Here is an 18814-nt window from a genome sequence, read left to right as displayed (position 1 = left end):
CTCCACTGAGAGAGAACAAAAAATTGAAGTGCAGCATCTGAAGAACAGATACTGCACTTTCATCTTGGCCGAAAAGGCTGGCGGTTACATTGACTGAAAAAGTTGTGAATATAATAACCAAGATGAAGATAGTTTATGTTTTTAAAAAATGATGCAAGCAAAAGCTAATGTATATAAAGGTTATAAAACAATGGATATTCCATCGAAAATGCTAAAAACAAAAAATTATGCTTCATTAGTATTTATTATTCATTATTATTTATTATTCATTAGTATTTATTATTCATAAAAAAAAATAATAGAATTACATTACTAATTTAGTTTTTCATACATGAATTATAATTTCAGATGACTTAGAGAAAGAAAAACATCTTGTACCTCCCCAACGTAACTACCCCCGACAAACCCGACAAGCTACTAAGTCTCATCCCTTTACAGTAGAGATCCTTAGGTGCAAGAACGCCTTTTACTCCAATAGTTTCTTCCCCAGAACTGCGTGTCTTTGGAACTCCCTTCCGGGATTCTGCTTTCCCAACTGCACTGATATGCAGAAGTTCAAGTGTAATGTTAACAAACATCTTTCTACTCATCTCCCTTCATAATGACCCCACTAATTAAGTCCCTGATAGTAGCCCCCTGCTTCAAAGTGGCACTGTGCCTTGTTTGGGGTGAAAATTGAATTAAAAAAAAAAAAAAAAAAAAAAAAAATCTCTTGACTTTAAACTCAGAATTTCTTTCCTATTTCAGTGAGATCTGTTTGAATGGGTATTTGCTGTCTTGTTTCTCTTACCATTTGAAATGGTTTTGTCAGAAGTTTACACAAAGGCATGTTTTTTGTAGAACATGATAGATATACTAAATCTATTTAAAACCAGTAAAAAGTGATAGCGGTAAGACACAGACTGATGACTAGGGCTATGACGACAATATTCTTTTCATTGTTTTGACTCTCGAATATATATCCGACACAGTTAATCAACCGAGAACCACATCACTATAAAAACATAAGACATCAATGAATACACACTCGAGAGTCAAAACAATGAAAAAAATATGCTGTTGTCCTAGCTCTACTGATGACCTGGGTGTGCCAAGTGCAAATCGGTTCCATAATATCACTTTCACATAGGGAATTTGTTCATGTTAAATAATATCATTGCTAGTTATTTTAGGATCTATAAATTTTACGAAGAACTAAGTGTCTTACAAGAACACAGATTTCATATGTTCTTAAAGCAGTGAATTAAAATGTGAAGGAGTGTAGAGAGGTTTCTAGGCATGACTCATATGTATATTGCGAGTGTCAAACACCCAGATAGATGTACCTTGGGGTTGACTTAGATCTGCGGGGGACTTTGTAAGCATTTCGAGGAGCGATTTACGCAACAGCCCCGTGTAGAAGACTTTGGCAACTATTTGGCCACCTGTCCTCGGCTAGAGCAGCTGGATAAAAAAAAATAAAAAACAAAAACCTCCCAAACGGTACTTGATATCCCTTTGCTAAACACAGCATCATAAGTGATACGGTTGCACAGAAGATCTTCATATACTCAAAGTATTCAAGGTATCCTAGCTAACCAGGGCTCTACGGACAAATTTATCTTTAGTTGACCTTTCACAACTAAATATTTTCGTTTACTAGCCAAATAAAAAAATTACTAGCCAAACCCATGATTTTTAGAATATGACATCTTCGTTTTGTGATGAGTACATTCACCATAAAGATTTAAAAAATTTTTTAATAAATGTAATTCTAAATATACAACAAATTTTATGCTGAGACTTGAAGGTATAAACATTCAAATTTCCTCAGATGTTTTTTTTTAAACAGCCTTTGTTAAAAAAAAAGTATATTATTTTGTTAAAACTTTTATTGCTTAAATAATTTAACTTTTTTTAATAAAACGAACAAAGTTAAAAAGATATTTTTCACTCAGTAGTGAGCTTTGCAAGACTGTCAGTGAAAGAAATGCAATCGCAAAAAGATAAGCGTTTCATTATTTCTAGTCGCCATTTTGAAAAACAATAACTCGCAAATGTGACTGTTTAGACAAACGTTTTTTTTTTTTTAAATTCACGCCCCTCCCATTTTGAAACGTCTTAAAAAGTAGATAATTAATTTACTGAAAGTTTTATATATCACAAATTGAAGATAAAAGATCAATAAATAATATATTCAAAGTTAAAAAAAAAAAAAAAGTAGTGTTTTTTTTTTTGTTTTTTTTTAAAACCTTGGTCCGTGCTCCTTTAATTGAAAAAAAAAATTAGGGTTTGAATTACATTTTTCAAGTAATTATAAGCTTGGAAAGACAGGGGGTCGAATTATTCAATATTTTTTCCCCGCATTCGTAAGGTCAGTTTCTGACACACCTAGTGAACTGAACTACCTTGATGCAAGATACTGAACTCATTTGGAGACAGCTTAATCCACGTTAGAGTATAGTCGACCACTTGTGTGAAATAAAACAGCTAAATTCAAGGTTCTTTTTAATTTTAAAGTTCACCTTGTTCGATCAATGTAAGAAAACAAAAATCTTGAAATCAGACATACCTGTGGTTCCGCTGCTAAGGCCACTTGATGAGATGTACTGGCATAAATAGATCGCTTGGCTACTTTTCTATGTTGTATATTATAAAAGTCAGGCATAATCTGAAAGTAGAGGATAAAAAATAGTTTAGTTTACATTTTCAGTCAACAAGCACACCAATAAAAGGGATTATCTTGTTTGGAGGAGAAAAACAAAAAGAAATCTTTTTCAAACAGTAAAAATGCTCTTCATAGAAGTGGAATTTAAATTGTGGTTACAGCTGTTAGTGGTAAAAGATAAGTTTTACAGTCTTCTCTCCATGGAGCAACTCCCATAAATACAACTGACGATTGAAAACCTAGCCGAGAAAAGAAAATAGAAAAAAATTAAAAAAATAAAAAAAGCTCATATCATGTGGTTTGTTGAGAACAGCTAAGAGAAAGAGGAGTGAAGCACCTTGTAGACATACCCAGCTGCCATCAATCATAAAAATAAAAAAAATAAAAATAAACTTTTGTGGCCACGTTCTAACAAGGAAGCTGCCCCCCCCCCCAAAAAAAAATGAAGAAAAAAAAAACTTGTTGACATGTGTTTATACAAATATTTTCAATGGTGCAACACTAACGGAGCTTGTTTCAAAAATGTAAGATTCCAGTTTTTACATGAATTAAATTATCTTGGATCTTTTTCAAGCTTAAGAAAGGATAAATAAACATCTATATACTTAATAGTATTACGACTACTACTTCTAAAACTGATGTTATCTTGCTTGTCACCGTGCACATTTCATTTGTATATGAATAGTGAATAAGATGGAAAAAAAAAGGGAAAAAGCGTCTATTATGACATCACCATGTATCCTGAAGTCTTGTTTTCAAATTTTTTAATGTCCAAATTTCCTAATACATTCTGATGTAAATTTCTTCTCTAACAGAGAAAAAGAAAAGTCAGACACCCAAAATTAGACCTTAATGGCAGTGCATTTGACAAGTCAATATTTCAGTTAAACTAGCCAGCTGTTTACAAAAATTGCCAGTCTGTTTTTCAGTTTGCTCTTTACATAAGAAAATTTCAATCAGCTTCATCGATCACATTCTATCCAGCCTGATAATTCTGTTAGTAGCATACACTGCGTGTGATTTAGCATTTGTTTTCATTGGATCATCGATAGAGCTGATTATCCAATGACATTGCTCAGTTTGGTCAAATGGAGCAATGTATATCATCATGATCATCATATTCAGTTTAAGGTTGATGTTGTATGCTAGCATTTGTTGGACGGCTTTAAGAAATTGACTTCAAACTAACCCATCTCGTCATTATTCAAACTACATAACCTGAAATGTAAAAGCGTTTCTTTGAAAGTCATTTCTTCGAAGCAGCATATTTTTATAGGCCAGATATCCTTCCTAATGCCAATCCATTGAAGTAATGGGGATCAATGCTTTTACGGAAGACATCACCTCCAAGTGATGAGGGATTCAGTTGCCCTTAAATAACATCTATTTCACTTTAAATAATAAATCACCGCACCCTAGGCAATTTACTTCCTTATTTCACTCATTTATCCCCCAACAAAAGGGGAGGATGTGCCTGTAAAGTTACCCTTTTTCCGTTCGTCTGTTCGCACTTTTCTCAATAACTACGACTTGGAATTTTTTAAAAAATTTTGCACAAGCATTAAACATGATATAAGTAAAAAAAAAAAGTAACTAAACGGATTTTCTGGGAAAACTCCCCCATCCCCAGGGGTACCTTACAGGTTGAAATGGCTAAAATTTACATTTTTGTGCTTAATTAAACTGATGTCTTGGATTTTTATAAATCTTTCTGAAAATTTGTAACTAACTGATTCCCATATAATTTTGTTTGCCTATACTTCGCGATAACTCTTGGGGGTGCCCCAGGGGCTTTTTTAGGGTTAATAAACACACTCCACTTTTGGGACTATTTAATCATATTTATCCAAAATTTTCTGTGTATGTCTATTTAGCAGTTTTGCATGGTGCTGAACTCAAATTTAAATATGTTAAGGCCTTGGGACCTTTGGGGTTAAATGGGGGGAGGGGTATTGTGGACTTAGTCATTTCTTTTTTTGCATGGTGCAGAACTCAGATTTACACATGTTAAGGCTTAAAACTGCACCATTAGTTCATTTTCACCAGGATTTGACTGGGGACTGGGGCAATGCTGAACATAGGCATTAAAAAAAATGACTCGTTCCCTGTGCACTCACGGGGGACCATGCATGCTTCACTTGTTTACTTTTAATTTTTAAGGAGGGGGGGGGTATAACAATTTTCTTCTCCAGTCGAGAGCAATAATAAGAATGAATATTAAGTCTTTCGTGCACACACACTCGAGGAGGTATGACATTCAATTTAAATAAATAAAATACAGGAGAACCCCGGGATACGGCATCCCTAGGATACGTATGTTGCCTTTTTTGTTTACCCTATTTTAATGATTATATTTTATTGATTATATTTTAATGATTATATTTTAATGATTATATTTTAATGATTATATTTTAATGATTATATTTTATTGATTATATTTTAATGATTATATTTTATTGATTATATTTTATTGATTATATTTTATTGATTATATTTTATTGATTATATTTTATTGATTATATTTTATTGATTATATTTTATTGATTATATTTTATTGATTATATTTTATTGATTATATTTTAATGATTATATTTTATTGATTATATTTTATTGATTATATTTTATTGATTATATTTTATTGATTATATTTTATTGATTATATTTTAATGATTATATTTTATTGATTATATTTTATTGATTATATTTTAATGATTATATTTTATTGATTATATTTTAATGATTATATTTTAATGATTATATTTTATTGCAATATTTTCATGCAATATTCTTAAAATGAAAAAAAAAAAAAAAACGAAAGGAAAAATATGAAATTTATGTGAAAATGGAATCAAAGATTTTATAAAATTGGTCTACCACATTTTGAAATTGATTACATTTTATTTTTTCTTAGTCACTTTTTTTCAAAACTAAAAGCCACTCGTTAACGAAGTGGACAGATTGTCAGTTGAATGATGAATATTATTAGAGGATTGGAAATAATTAATGGAATGGACAAAATTTGATTATTAAAAAAAAAAAGAAAAAAAAAAAAAAGTTTTTACCAGATAGTTTTCTTTTTTCAAGTTGAAAAACTACTTAAACAGATATGCACATTTAGGCATAAACCAATCAATTCGAATTGGTAAAACTAAAAAGCTTAACATATACTAAATAAGAAATCTCCTAATTTTAAAGCTTTGAAAACAAAGTAAATGCCAATTTTAAAATATTGATTTATTTATTGCATTCGAAAATAGCCTCAAACGGTATTTCTTGTCAACTGTTGCCATTTTTTTTTTTTTAAATCATATTTCTTTATACGAATATTAAGATTACAAAATAATTCTTTTAGAGAAAAACGACTGGGTTTATAAATCTTAATGTTTAGAATCAAACAATTCTTATTAAAATCGTTTCATGTTGATTATGTTCTATTTTTGATTGACAGTAACAGTATACACATTTATTTCATATGGATGATATTATAGTAGAACCCCGGGCTACGGCATTAAAAATTAGTAACAAAATACAGTACAGTATATAATACACATGTATGTAATAAAATAACCTAACGTAAAACGGGGCAAATACCGTAACCAAGGGCCGGAAAAACATCGTATTTCATATTGTAACCTAACAAAAACGTATCCTAGAGCCACCGTATCCCAGGGTTCTACTGTACTGCCATCTTTGTGCTTTTTGATTTGTTGTGATGTTACGTAACAATCGAGATACGCACTGCATTGGACACACGTTGCCTAGCATCAACATATAGTTCAGAAAACATAAGTAGGTATTTGTTGAGTCGCAAATTTTTATTCTTTTTAATCTTGCTCTTATAAACAGTTTTTTTTGTTTATTTGTTTTTTTTTTTTTGTTTTTTTTAACAATATGGAATACGAGTAGAGAGACCCAATCTTGCCCGGGATAGAATGAAGATCAATGAACGTTTCATACTTCCAATAATTTTGTCATCGAAATTGGTGAAATTGATCATTTTTTTTCAATCAACTCGATTGTTTGCTCTAGTCAGACTCACCGTGGTGCAGAGAGGAAGCTTCAGATACCTCCCCACAGTGACAGTCCACAATACATTGTAGTCTACATTGCACTGTAGAGAACCTACTGTCTATTTTATCAATCTTTTTTATATAATTGCTCAGAATTAAAGTTTAAAATGTAAAGTCAAGTATCATAGTTCAATTCTGATCTCTAAACAGAAACAGTCATTTCATACGCACACCTGTCTTATCAAAGAACCTACTGTTGATTTTATAAGGCAGGCTCCTCTGTGCAGTGATAAAACTTCTCAAATGCATTCATTTTAGGCTGTATATGGGCGTTAACTTTGTTCAAAATCGGACTGCTCCTTTTTTTTTTTTAATCAGATTTTTTCTATTAATTTCTATCAGATGCATTCCAATACAAAACCTAAGAACACTCAGACAACTTATGTCTAAAAGAAAATTTTCAATCTGCCCAGCTATTTCAGAGTTTATAGGGAACACACTCAGACACAAAGTCCCTTTTATAGATAAGTACAGATTTTAGTGTCTTTGATAGTGATAATTATCTGTTTAGAGAAATAGGAGGTATGTGGCAAAGATAGAGTTCTTATCTCTTGGACGCTAGCCATGGTCAAGAAAACGTTCATATGAATGTACTCGTAAATTACTGTGAATACATCAAACCTCAGAGCAAATAATGGAGTTATGTGCTATTCTTTTTGTTTCTATTATTTAAACTAGAAGGAAAAAAATAAATAAATAACATATCCACAACTACTATCATCATTGGCGAGACACTTCAATGAAACACTCAGCTAAAGGCAATCTGTGGAGATCAAAGAATTCCCAACCGAAATTTTACATGGCGACTCAATCGGTGATATCTTAGTGGTTATGACGCTTATACACTTCATATTTACTTCTCTCAAACCAAGTCGAACTATAATATCGTTATTAATGCCAAGTTATATAAGCAATTAAGTCGACAATACGATTCAGGTGAAAATGGACAGTTTTAATTATACACCCAGCAAAAAAAAAAAAAAAAAAAAAAAAAAAAAAAAAAAAAAAAAAAAAAAAAAAAGCCAAATATTTGAAAATTGGAAACAGACTTGGTTCTGACTTTGGATCCAAGTTTTAATTCTTTCTCATTGCAGATAGATGTGGTTAAGGGAGGGAGGGTGGAGTTCAATACTATTTGAAGATTTATACTCAAATTCCCAGAAACTGCAAATCATTGCACAGCTCATCTACTGAGCTTTGTCATAGTTTAAGCTCTAATTATGCTCCTGTCCGATCTAGAAACACTGAAAAATTTCAATTTTCAAAACTTGGTAATTTATGGATTTAAGAATCGACTTGACCTTCAAGAACAACAAATTAGAAATTAATGAGTACTCTGGGGGATCTCTGCCTTCTGACCTTCTTCTGAGACATCTCTTCAAGCAAATGGAAGCTTCATATACAAGAGTGAAACACCTAAAGAAAAAACATTTACACTTATCTTGAATATCTGAGTCCTCTACTTTGGCCAAGATGAACTTGTCAAATTGTGATATGGTCATTTTAACCTGACCACATAGTTCAAGTACATTAAGTTGAACTTCCGAGTAAGCAATTTTAGCCACTTGACTCAACAATGGAAATTTGAAATTATGTGAAGAGCATCGCAGTTATAGATTTGCATTAGGTTTCAATTGCAGAGATGCTTATAGTTACGTAGCATACCTCAGAGTCACATACAAAAATTTAAAGGATGCAGTAAAATTTTACTTCAGCTTCCCAAAAATGAAAGTCAATTTAAAAAATAAAACACCCATCTAGCTGAAACCACTGTCAATAATTTTCCCGCTCTTTATCTGTGCCTAAATCAAAACCTAGATTCCATGAACAAAGTTTCTTTCTTAGAAGTGCACACCTGTGGAACTCTCTACCACTTGCCTGTTTCCCGCCTGATTTCGACCTGGATGTCTTCAAGTCCATCATAAACAAATTCCTGATGAACCGCTCCCTTAAGTAATGACAGTTTATCAAATTTCCAATACCAACGAATACTACAATACTATCCCATTGATTACTGTACACACAATAACCCTTATCCCTGAGTGGCTTCTGGGCCTTGATAAGTGGTGACCATGTAAAATATATATATATATATTACAACGCACAAAAATATACCAGGTGTGATTTCTCGTCATATACCTTTGACAAATATAGCCATAAAATATTTTGTGTTATTGAATGATTCGATGTGTAATCTATATATATTAAAGGCAAGATGTGTGTTATCATTTTATGTATGTCTCGCAAAGGCTTTTTCCGTCGATGGTCCAGGGGGGGGGGGGTACTACCGCTTAAAACTTTATATACCCCCTAGATAATAATATCTAGGATTTGGGAACGCGGGTCGCCTCTAGACTTATTTACGTCGATTTTTACAAAATTATTGCTATTTCAGCCCATCTTGTGTTCGTTCAGCTTTTTCGTATAAAAAGCGAAACTAATTAAAAGATAAGGCAGTGTTCCCGGCAATCGCACCCAGAAACGTCCAGAAGCAATCAGCTTTGATCAATGTGGGGCCAAACTCCTTATATCAGACAATTGCTATTCAATCTGGAAAATGGGGAGCTGGGTTCCCCCTCCCCAACATCTTGGGGAAAAAGCCAGTCAAAGTTGGGTAAACAAACCCAAACGCTGCCTCGCAGCAAAAGTTAACTATTTGACCTCCTTAAGGAGGTCAAATAGAAGCAGCAGAGTTAACTTTTATTGCGGACACGTGTCAATTCTATTTTTAATACTTAAATAAATTCAAAAATGTTTCCGTTAGTATTTCGCAGTGGCCCAGTGGTTAACGTTGCAGGTTTTGTTTTTTTTTTCACCCTTTAATTTCCAACTTTTCCTCAAGAGTTCGATCCTCATACTTACCAAAACTTTTTTTTTATTTTACCCCCCTCCCAGAGTTTTGATTTACCCAAAACCACACATACCTCCAAACACCCAGGCAACGCCGGGTACACCCTGCTAGTCTATATATATATATATATATATATATATATATATATTATATATAAAAAAGGCAAATGCGCACATTTTTTGTATGTCTCGAAAAGGCTTTTTTCGCCGGCGGTCCCGGGGTCGTTACTATCACTTAGAATTGTTTATATAGCCCCTAGATCATAATATCGAAGATTTGCGAATGCGCATCGCGTCTAGATTTATTTACGTCGATTTTTACAAAATTATTGCTATTTCAGCTCGTCTTGTGTTCATTCAGCATTTTTGTATAAAACCGAAACTAATTCAAAGCCCAGTGTTCCCGGCAACCACACCGAGGAACGTCCAGAAGCAATCAGCTTTGATCAATGTGGGGCCAAACTCATTACATCGGACAACAGCTATTCAATCTGGACAATGGGGAGCTGGTTTCCTCCTCCTTAATATCTTGGGGAAACATGGGTAAACAAACCCAAAAGCTGTCCCACAGCAAAAGTTAACTCCGCTACTTCTATTTGACCTCATTAATGGGGTCAAATAGAAGCAGCAAAGTTAACTTTCATTGTGGACCCCTGTTAATTCTGTTTTTAATACTTTTAAATGAATTCAAATATGTTTAAGCTACTCTGTATTACTGGCTGAGCGGGTAACGTGTCAGGTTTTTTGCACACTATTTGTGAGTTTGAATCGTGGTGTGAGATGTCTTTTTTTTTTTTTTCAATTTTTAAAGGTTTAATATTGAAACAGGGTTATTTAAGCCATTTTTCACGTTCTATGTTGTTTTTTTTTTTTTTCAGATTTTCTAAAGAAGTTTTAACGTTTTTTTTTTCCATCGCATTCGTGTTTTCTTTTTCCGATTTTATGAAATTTTAACATCGTTCGTTTGCCTTACGTTAGTTTTTGTTTTTTTTTTTTCGATTTTTTTAAGTTTTAACAATTTTTTTTATAATATTTAAACAGGGTTACTTAGCTTATTCTTTTGTTTTGATTTACCCACCCTTGTCTGCCCGAGCACACACACCTCTAAACACCCGGGCAACGCCGAGTACCCCCCCGCTAGTCTATATATATAAAAGCAAAAATGTATGTATGTTCGCTTTTTGTGTAGGTCTTTAAAGGGCCCCCCCCCCGGTGGATTCTCGAGGCCGTCGCTCATTTTTAAAACTTTTTATATCACGTCTAAATGATAATATCTACGACTTAACGGTGGTTGCCTCTATTTAATTTGCCCAACTTTTAAATGTTAATTATTCGACATTTTCGAATTAGCACATGTTGCATTCGTTTTTCGGTATAAAAAAAAGGGAAACTCGATTCGAATTACTGGCCCAGGGCCAGTGGTCTCTAGAAAGCTATGTAACGTTTGGCCAATGTCGGCTTCGTCATATCAGATGGTTGCTTTCATTTCAAGACGAGACACTCCCCCTAATAAACAGGGAGCTAGTTTTCCCCAAAATTTGTTAAAAACAAACTGGTTTATTGACCTCATTAAAAACTGTCCCGCAGAAAATGTTAACTGCTGAATAGCTATTGCTTACAATCGCTGCATGCGCATTAAGCTTTTTCGTATAAAAAAAGCCAACAGACTCGCACTCAAAGTTCACGTTATTGACTCGTCAAAAACGGGCACCTGCCAGGTCGCACGGTTTTTTTTGTTTTGTTTTTTTTTTCACACTTTACTATTTTCCAACTACGCGTCAAGACTTCGTTTTTGTTTTTTTGTTTTTTTAACAACCAATGATTTTTCTTTTCATTTACCCAAAAACACACATCTACAAACACCCGGGCAACACCGGGTACCCCCCCCCCTAGTCTATAAATATAAAAGCGAAAATATTTGTGTGTGCATGTGTGTGTGTGCGCGTTTTTGTGCATGTCCAAGAAAGTCTTCTTTCCGAGAACCGATTGGTCGATTCACTTAAAACTTTTTATATCACGCCTAAATGATAATGTCTAAGAGTTAACAACCGAGGTTGCCTGTCTATTTAATTTGCCCGACTTTGAAAAGATAAATATTCAACAATTTTCGATCGCCGCATGTGCATTTAGCTTTTTCAGACAAAAAAACAAAAAAAAACAAAAGAAAACAAACATACTCGCAGTAAATAAAACACTGTCCCGCACTCAAAGTTGACGTTATTAACTCGTCAAAAACGGGCACCTGCCAAGTAACATTTTTTTTTTTTTCACATTTTATCATTTTCCAACTGCGCATCAAGGCTTCGTTTTTTTTTTTTTTTTTTTTTTTTTTTTTTAAATAACCAACGTTTTTATTTTTCATTTAACAAAAAACACACACACCTACAAACACCCGGGCAACGCCGGGTACCCCCTCCCCGCTAGTTTATAATATAAATCTCAACTGTCTGTATGTCTGCCTAAAACATTTGACAGACACGTCAGAAGGTAACGAAATCAGTATTGTTTAAAACCTTGAACTTTCTGATGACAAATATTGAAAAATTCGCCAAAAAAAAAAAAATCAATTCCTTCACCCTCAACGGGGCAGTTTTCTACAAGGAGGCTGTCGCTTTTTTCGCAGATATTTTCGAAAGTCATTCACTCTTTTCGATTGACTAGCCTTAATTTTGACGTTCGTCACTTCTGGTTTTGCGATGGACGCAATAGCAAACAAGTCACTTTTTTTTTTTTTTTTTTTTTTTTTTCATTCTTTTTCTCCTTCTTAGTACGAGTTTGAGGCTGCCTGCCAACTACCATTTTTTGTTTTGCTCAACAAACACCTCCAAACACCCGGGCAATGCCGGACACCCAGATTAGTATATCATACACGAAAAAAATATGACAAGAAAACGGGATGAAAATTAATTATTCGACGTAAATATAGTAGCTTCTCAATAAGTGAATATACTGATATTTAAGTATGAGAAAAGTGGAAGGACACGATCAGTTTCATCTATTATTTAATGAAAAGGTTTTTAGGTAAATAATCCTTATAACAAACCCCCATTTATATGTAATACAATATTTTAACTATCTTATAAAGTCAAATAAATCTTTGAAAGTAATTTCAACATCAAACGAAATTAAATGTTTCTTTGTAAATACAAAAAGTAAATAATTTGGGTACTAATGGGTCAAAATGATACATTTTATTGCTTTCAAAAGCAGAAAAAAAAATACATCAATATAACAGGTGTGGTAAAAATTTCATTTTTTTTTTTTAACCTCCATGAATTAAAATTTTTAGTGAACGCTCCATAAATTTAAATAAAGCTGTATAATGCAATAACGAAAGGAATCATTGAAAAATATAATTTGAATATATATTTATGTTTTGAGCAAAGAAAAATATTCTGCCATAAATTGTAAACGACTTCATGCAACATTAATAAAAACACAAACTGGCCCTGGGGAAATGCTGGAGTTAACATGTCTGGACTATAACGAATAATCAAATTATTAAGTATTAATAAATAGAGCGTGAATATTGGTGTTAAAGCCAGAGCTATTTACAGTTTGGAGAGAGAAATAAAGAAGTTGGGTTTTCTAAAAGTTTAAAATAAAAAATTTGGTGGATCATTTGCATCAAGAGTTCAACTTTTTGCCTAATAAAGGTAAAAGATCAAGCAAGCCACTTCAATTCCACATTTTGTTGACTTTATTTTATTTATTTATTCTATTTTGTCCTCACTTTTTAATGTGGATCCATGAATGGATGCCATTTATATATTGGCATCCTTTTTTCTATTTTGTCCTCACTTTTTAATGCGGATCCATGAATGGATGCCATTTATATATTGGCATCCTTTTTTTTCTATTTTGTCCTCACTTTTTAATGCGGATCCATGAATGGATGCCATTTATATATTGGCATCCTTTTTTTTCTATTTTGTCCTCACTTTTTAATGCGGATCCATGAATGGATGCCATTTATATATTGGCATCCTTTTTTTCTATTTTGTCCTCACTTTTTAATGCGGATCCATGAATGGATGCCATTTATATATTGGCATCCTTTTTTTTCTATTTTGTCCTCACTTTTTAATGCGGATCCATGAATGGATGCCATTTATATATTGGCATCCTTTTTTTTCTATTTTGTCCTCACTTTTTAATGCGGATCCATGAATGGATGCCATTTATATATTGGCATCCTTTTTTTCTATTTTGTCCTCACTTTTTAATGCGGATCCATGAATGGATGCCATTTATATATTGGCATCCTTTTTTCTATTTTGTCCTCACTTTTTAATGCGGATCCATGAATGGATGCCATTTATATATTGGCATCCTTTTTTTTCTATTTTGTCCTCACTTTTTAATGCGGATCCATGAATGGATGCCATTTATATATTGGCATCCTTTTTTTTCTATTTTGTCCTCACTTTTTAATGCGGATCCATGAATGGATGCCATTTATATATTGGCATCCTTTTTTTCTATTTTGTCCTCACTTTTTAATGCGGATCCATGAATGGATGCCATTTATATATTGGCATCCTTTTTTCTATTTTGTCCTCACTTTTTAATGCGGATCCATGAATGGATGCCATTTATATATTGGCATCCTTTTTTTTCTATTTTGTCCTCACTTTTTAATGCGGATCCATGAATGGATGCCATTTATATATTGGCATCCTTTTTTTTCTATTTTGTCCTCACTTTTTAATGCGGATCCATGAATGGATGCCATTTATATATTGGCATCCTTTTTTTTCTATTTTGTCCTCACTTTTTAATGTGGATCCATGAATGGATGCCATTTATATATTGGCATCCTTTTTTTCTATTTTGTCCTCACTTTTTAATGCGGATCCATGAATGGATGCCATTTATATATTGGCATCCTTTTTTTTCTATTTTGTCCTCACTTTTTAATGTGGATCCATGAATGGATGCCATTTATATATTGGCATCCTTTTTTCTATTTTGTCCTCACTTTTTAATGCGGATCCATGAATGGATGCCCTTTATATATTGGCATCCTTTTTTTTCTATTTTGTCCTCACTTTTTAATGCGGATCCATGAATGGATGCCCTTTATATATTGGCATCCTTTTTTTCTATTTTGTCCTCACTTTTTAATGCGGATCCATGAATGGATGCCATTTATATATTGGCATCCTTTTTTTTTCTATTTTGTCCTCACTTTTTAATGCGGATCCATGAATGGATGCCATTTATATATTGGCATATTTTTTTCTATTTTGTCCTCACTTTTTAATGCGGATCCATGAATGGATGCCATTTATATATTGGCATCCTTTTTTTCTATTTTGTCCTCACTTTTTAATGCGGATCCATGAATGGATGCCATTTATATATTGGCATCCTTTTTTTTCTATTTTGTCCTCACTTTTTAATGCGGATCCATGAATGGATGCCATTTATATATTGGCATCCTTTTTTCTATTTTGTCCTCACTTTTTAATGCGGATCCATGAATGGATGCCCTTTATATATTGGCATCCTTTTTTTTCTATTTTGTCCTCACTTTTTAATGCGGATCCATGAATGGATGCCCTTTATATATTGGCATCCTTTTTTTTTCTATTTTGTCCTCACTTTTTAATGCGGATCCATGAATGGATGCCATTTATATATTGGCATCCTTTTTTTTTCTATTTTGTCCTCACTTTTTAATGCGGATCCATGAATGGATGCCATTTATATATTGGCATCCTTTTTTTCTATTTTGTCCTCACTTTTTAATGCGGATCCATGAATGGATGCCCTTTATATATTGGCATCCTTTTTTTTTCTATTTTGTCCTCACTTTTTAATGCGGATCCATGAATGGATGCCCTTTATATATTGGCATCCTTTTTTTTTCTATTTTGTCCTCACTTTTTAATGCGGATCCATGAATGGATGCCCTTTATATATTGGCATCCTTTTTTTTTTCTATTTTGTCCTCACTTTTTAATGCGGATCCATGAATGGATGCCATTTATATATTGGCATCCTTTTTTTTCTATTTTGTCCTCACTTTTTAATGCGGATCCATGAATGGATGCCATTTATATATTGGCATCCTTTTTTTTCTATTTTGTCGTCACTTTTTAATGCGGATCCATGAATGGATGCCATTTATATATTGGCATCCTTTTTTTCTATTTTGTCCTCACTTTTTAATGCGGATCCATGAATGGATGCCATTTATATATTGGCATCCTTTTTTTTCTATTTTGTCGTCACTTTTTAATGTGGATCCATGAATGGATGCCATTTATATATTGGCATCCTTTTTTTCTATTTTGTCCTCACTTTTTAATGCGGATCCATGAATGGATGCCATTTATATATTGGCATCCTTTTTTTTTTTTTTTGTCTAATCTAACGCCTGCTTTCCAGCAGTCTGACATAACTGTTCCCAGTAAATATACTTTCTGATTATTGATATAAAAAGATGTGTACACACCTTTTCAGCATTGCCAGAGAAAACCTTTTCCAGCAGGCTGTAATCTCCAAGGACTCAGAACAGTCTGTGAATCCTGCCAAAATGTTTTCCACAATTAAACTACTACCCTTTCTCAACCTATATTTACCACTAAATCACATTAACACACTGGTTCTCATCAGAACAAAGTTAAGCAATGTTATGCTTTGTCAGCATTTAGACGAGTGACTATTTGGGAATATAAGGTGCTGTAAACAAGCACTCCACTTTTCTTTTAACATAGGAGTCGCCACTTATCAAGGCCCAGAGGCCACTCAAAGATAACGGTTAATGGGTGTACAGTAGTCAATGGGACAATACCATAGGAATTGTTAGTGTAAATTTCGAAAATTGGATTACTTAAGGGGAACGGCTCGTCACGTACTTGTTTAAGTTGGATTTGAAGATGACCATATTGTAATCAGCTGGAAAGCAGGCAAACGGAATGTTCTAAGAAAAAAGCTTTGTTCATAGAATCTACGTGTAGGTTTAAGCACGGATAAAGAGTCGGGAGAGGGGGATTATTTATAAATAGATACTTGTCTTGCATAGTCGATAGACTAGTGTCTTGTGATAGCTCAGTTTCATTTAGCGCAAAATCTGGGAATTTTTTTTTTTTTTTTTTCTAAACTCTGGATGATCGATTTGACAGGAATTTATTGCAGTGGTCTAAACAATATCGGTTTTATATATGTCAATATTGCAAGTGAAAGTTAGAACCATACTTCTTACGAATAGAGATTTCGTATCTGTCCGAAGACGAAGATATAGAATTACTTCTAATAAGTTTACTCTCATCTCTCCAGAACCATTGATGGCATGGCAACCAGGTGTTTGTAGGTGCTTATTAAAGGGGGGGGGCGAAAAAAAGAGAAAAAAAAGAATTGGTAATTAAGTTTTGGCCGGGTGACGAAAAGAGAGAGAGAGAGAAAGAAAGAAAAGAGAGAGGTCTTTCTCGTTAACCATTACGCCATAGTGGATAGCGAAATGAATGAGTTGATAAATAAGTTAAGAATCACAAATCTGGCTGGAGGCCAGTTAAGCTTCCTGCTTTCTACCATTTTATTTGTTTCTCCACGATGTTGGGGAAAACCAGTTCCTCCCCAAAAAAGAGGGAACTCTGGTAGCGTCTAAATGATTAGCAATTGTTTGATATGAAGGGTTTCCCCCCACATTGATCAAACTTAATTGACTTCAGAACGTCCCGGCCAGGAACGTTAGGCGGGCGCCTTTGCTTTGATTAGTTCCGCTTTATTTATACGGCAATGACAAAGAAACACTCGAGACCAGGGAATTTTTTAAAACTATCAAAATAAAGACAGAGGAAGAGAAAGTTTGCTTTATTAGATTTTGTGGTGCCATTTTAAGTTTAATTTTTATTTTCAGAATTAGCACATTGTGCCGGTCGTGGCCTTTGAAAAAAGGCCATGACTGGGCTTCAATAATACTTTTGTCACTCCAAAAACAGAAAATGTGGATTGTAATATATATATATATATATATATATATTGTAAACCAAGCCACGTCACGTTGGCTCAACAACGGCCGAAATATTAAAATGGGCGAGGCGGGGTACGTTAAACTTACATGGATTTGTAGGTGTTGTTCGTATCAATTGAGGATACGTCCTTGACAATCAGTTTGACAATGGCTTTGTTACTAACGGATTACAATATGGTCTCACTCAATTCTAGTAAGTCCACCCTTACAGGCTTTACTGTTTGTATTAGAGGCGTTAGTTTATTATTTATTGTCCGAGATGCCCCTAAGACAGAATATCGATGGGGCTGTTCAGGCATTTTTATTTATGGCATTTTTATTTTTAGCTCAGAGTGTGATGGCTTTGCAACCCTCCACTTACCTTGTGCCTAACCTTGTGCAAAGAAGATTATACATTGCATGGCAATATTATGGATCTCGAGTGATGTCGACCAACTTGGATAGTGGATTCTCGTGAATTATTACTGCTAATGAGGGAAATGAGAAAGACTAATTCCAAGTAATGGCTTGAAAACCCCGCTGGTAAGCACAGAGGAGTTACAGGTTAACTGAAATGTTTCTGACGAGTTAGTGAACAACCGAGCATTCTCTGGGAAACCTCATTAATGAGGTCAAATAGAAGTAGCAGTAGGTGTATCAGAATTTTTGTAGGAATTTTTGACACCCCTAACACGAAACTGCGAATAAAATATAAAAATCTCGTAATTTCTGTTAAAAGTGGGTTATTTATTTTCTTTATGGATTATACTTCCAAAATAAACTATTACAGTTGTTTTAAAAGTAATAGAAATATTTTTTTTTTTTTTTTTTTAAACAGTAATGAATTTTCTGAACTCAATATTTTTCAATTTTTAAACTTTAAAAATCTATCAAAATTTTTCTATTGATTCTATTTTTACGATATTTTCAGGGTCAATGTGAAATTTTATGTTCTTTCCAATAAACCGAATATAATATTTTAGACAAACGTTTTTTTTTTTTTAAATTCACCCCCCCCCATTTTCAAATTTTTCTTAAAAAGTAAATAATTAATTTATGTTGAATAGTTTTATATATCACAAATTGAAGAGAAAAGGTCAATAAATAATATATTCAAATTTAAAACCAAAAAAAAATCCGTTTTTTTTTTTTTTAGAAATTTACCTGTAAAGTCCGAAGTTTAAAACCTTTTTTTAAAAAAAAAAACATTGTTTTTTTTTTTGGTTTTTTTTTAAATGAAATCTTGGTCCTTGCTCCTTTAATTGAAAAAAAAAAATTAGAGCTTGA

General features: G+C 33.1%; 1 protein-coding gene across 1 annotated transcript in view; it reads right to left on the bottom strand.

Annotated features, from left to right (window-relative positions):
• The window catches only part of LOC145259623 (furin-like protease kpc-1), a 473157-nt gene that overhangs the window by 267236 nt on the left and 187107 nt on the right, over nt 1-18814 (bottom strand). The window contains exon 2 of the mRNA XM_080117279.1: nt 2552-2650. Within this exon, the coding sequence (XP_079973405.1) occupies nt 2552-2650 (99 nt within the window). The remainder of the gene's footprint in view (nt 1-2551; nt 2651-18814) is intronic.

This window comes from Euprymna scolopes, chromosome 35 (genome assembly GCF_053919585.1).
Source record: "Euprymna scolopes isolate OS-2025 chromosome 35, ASM5391958v1, whole genome shotgun sequence".
NCBI classification, from domain to species: domain Eukaryota; kingdom Metazoa; phylum Mollusca; class Cephalopoda; order Sepiida; family Sepiolidae; genus Euprymna; species Euprymna scolopes.
Note: the sequence above shows the minus strand (reverse complement) of the source record. Positions and strands in the feature narration are given on the sequence as shown.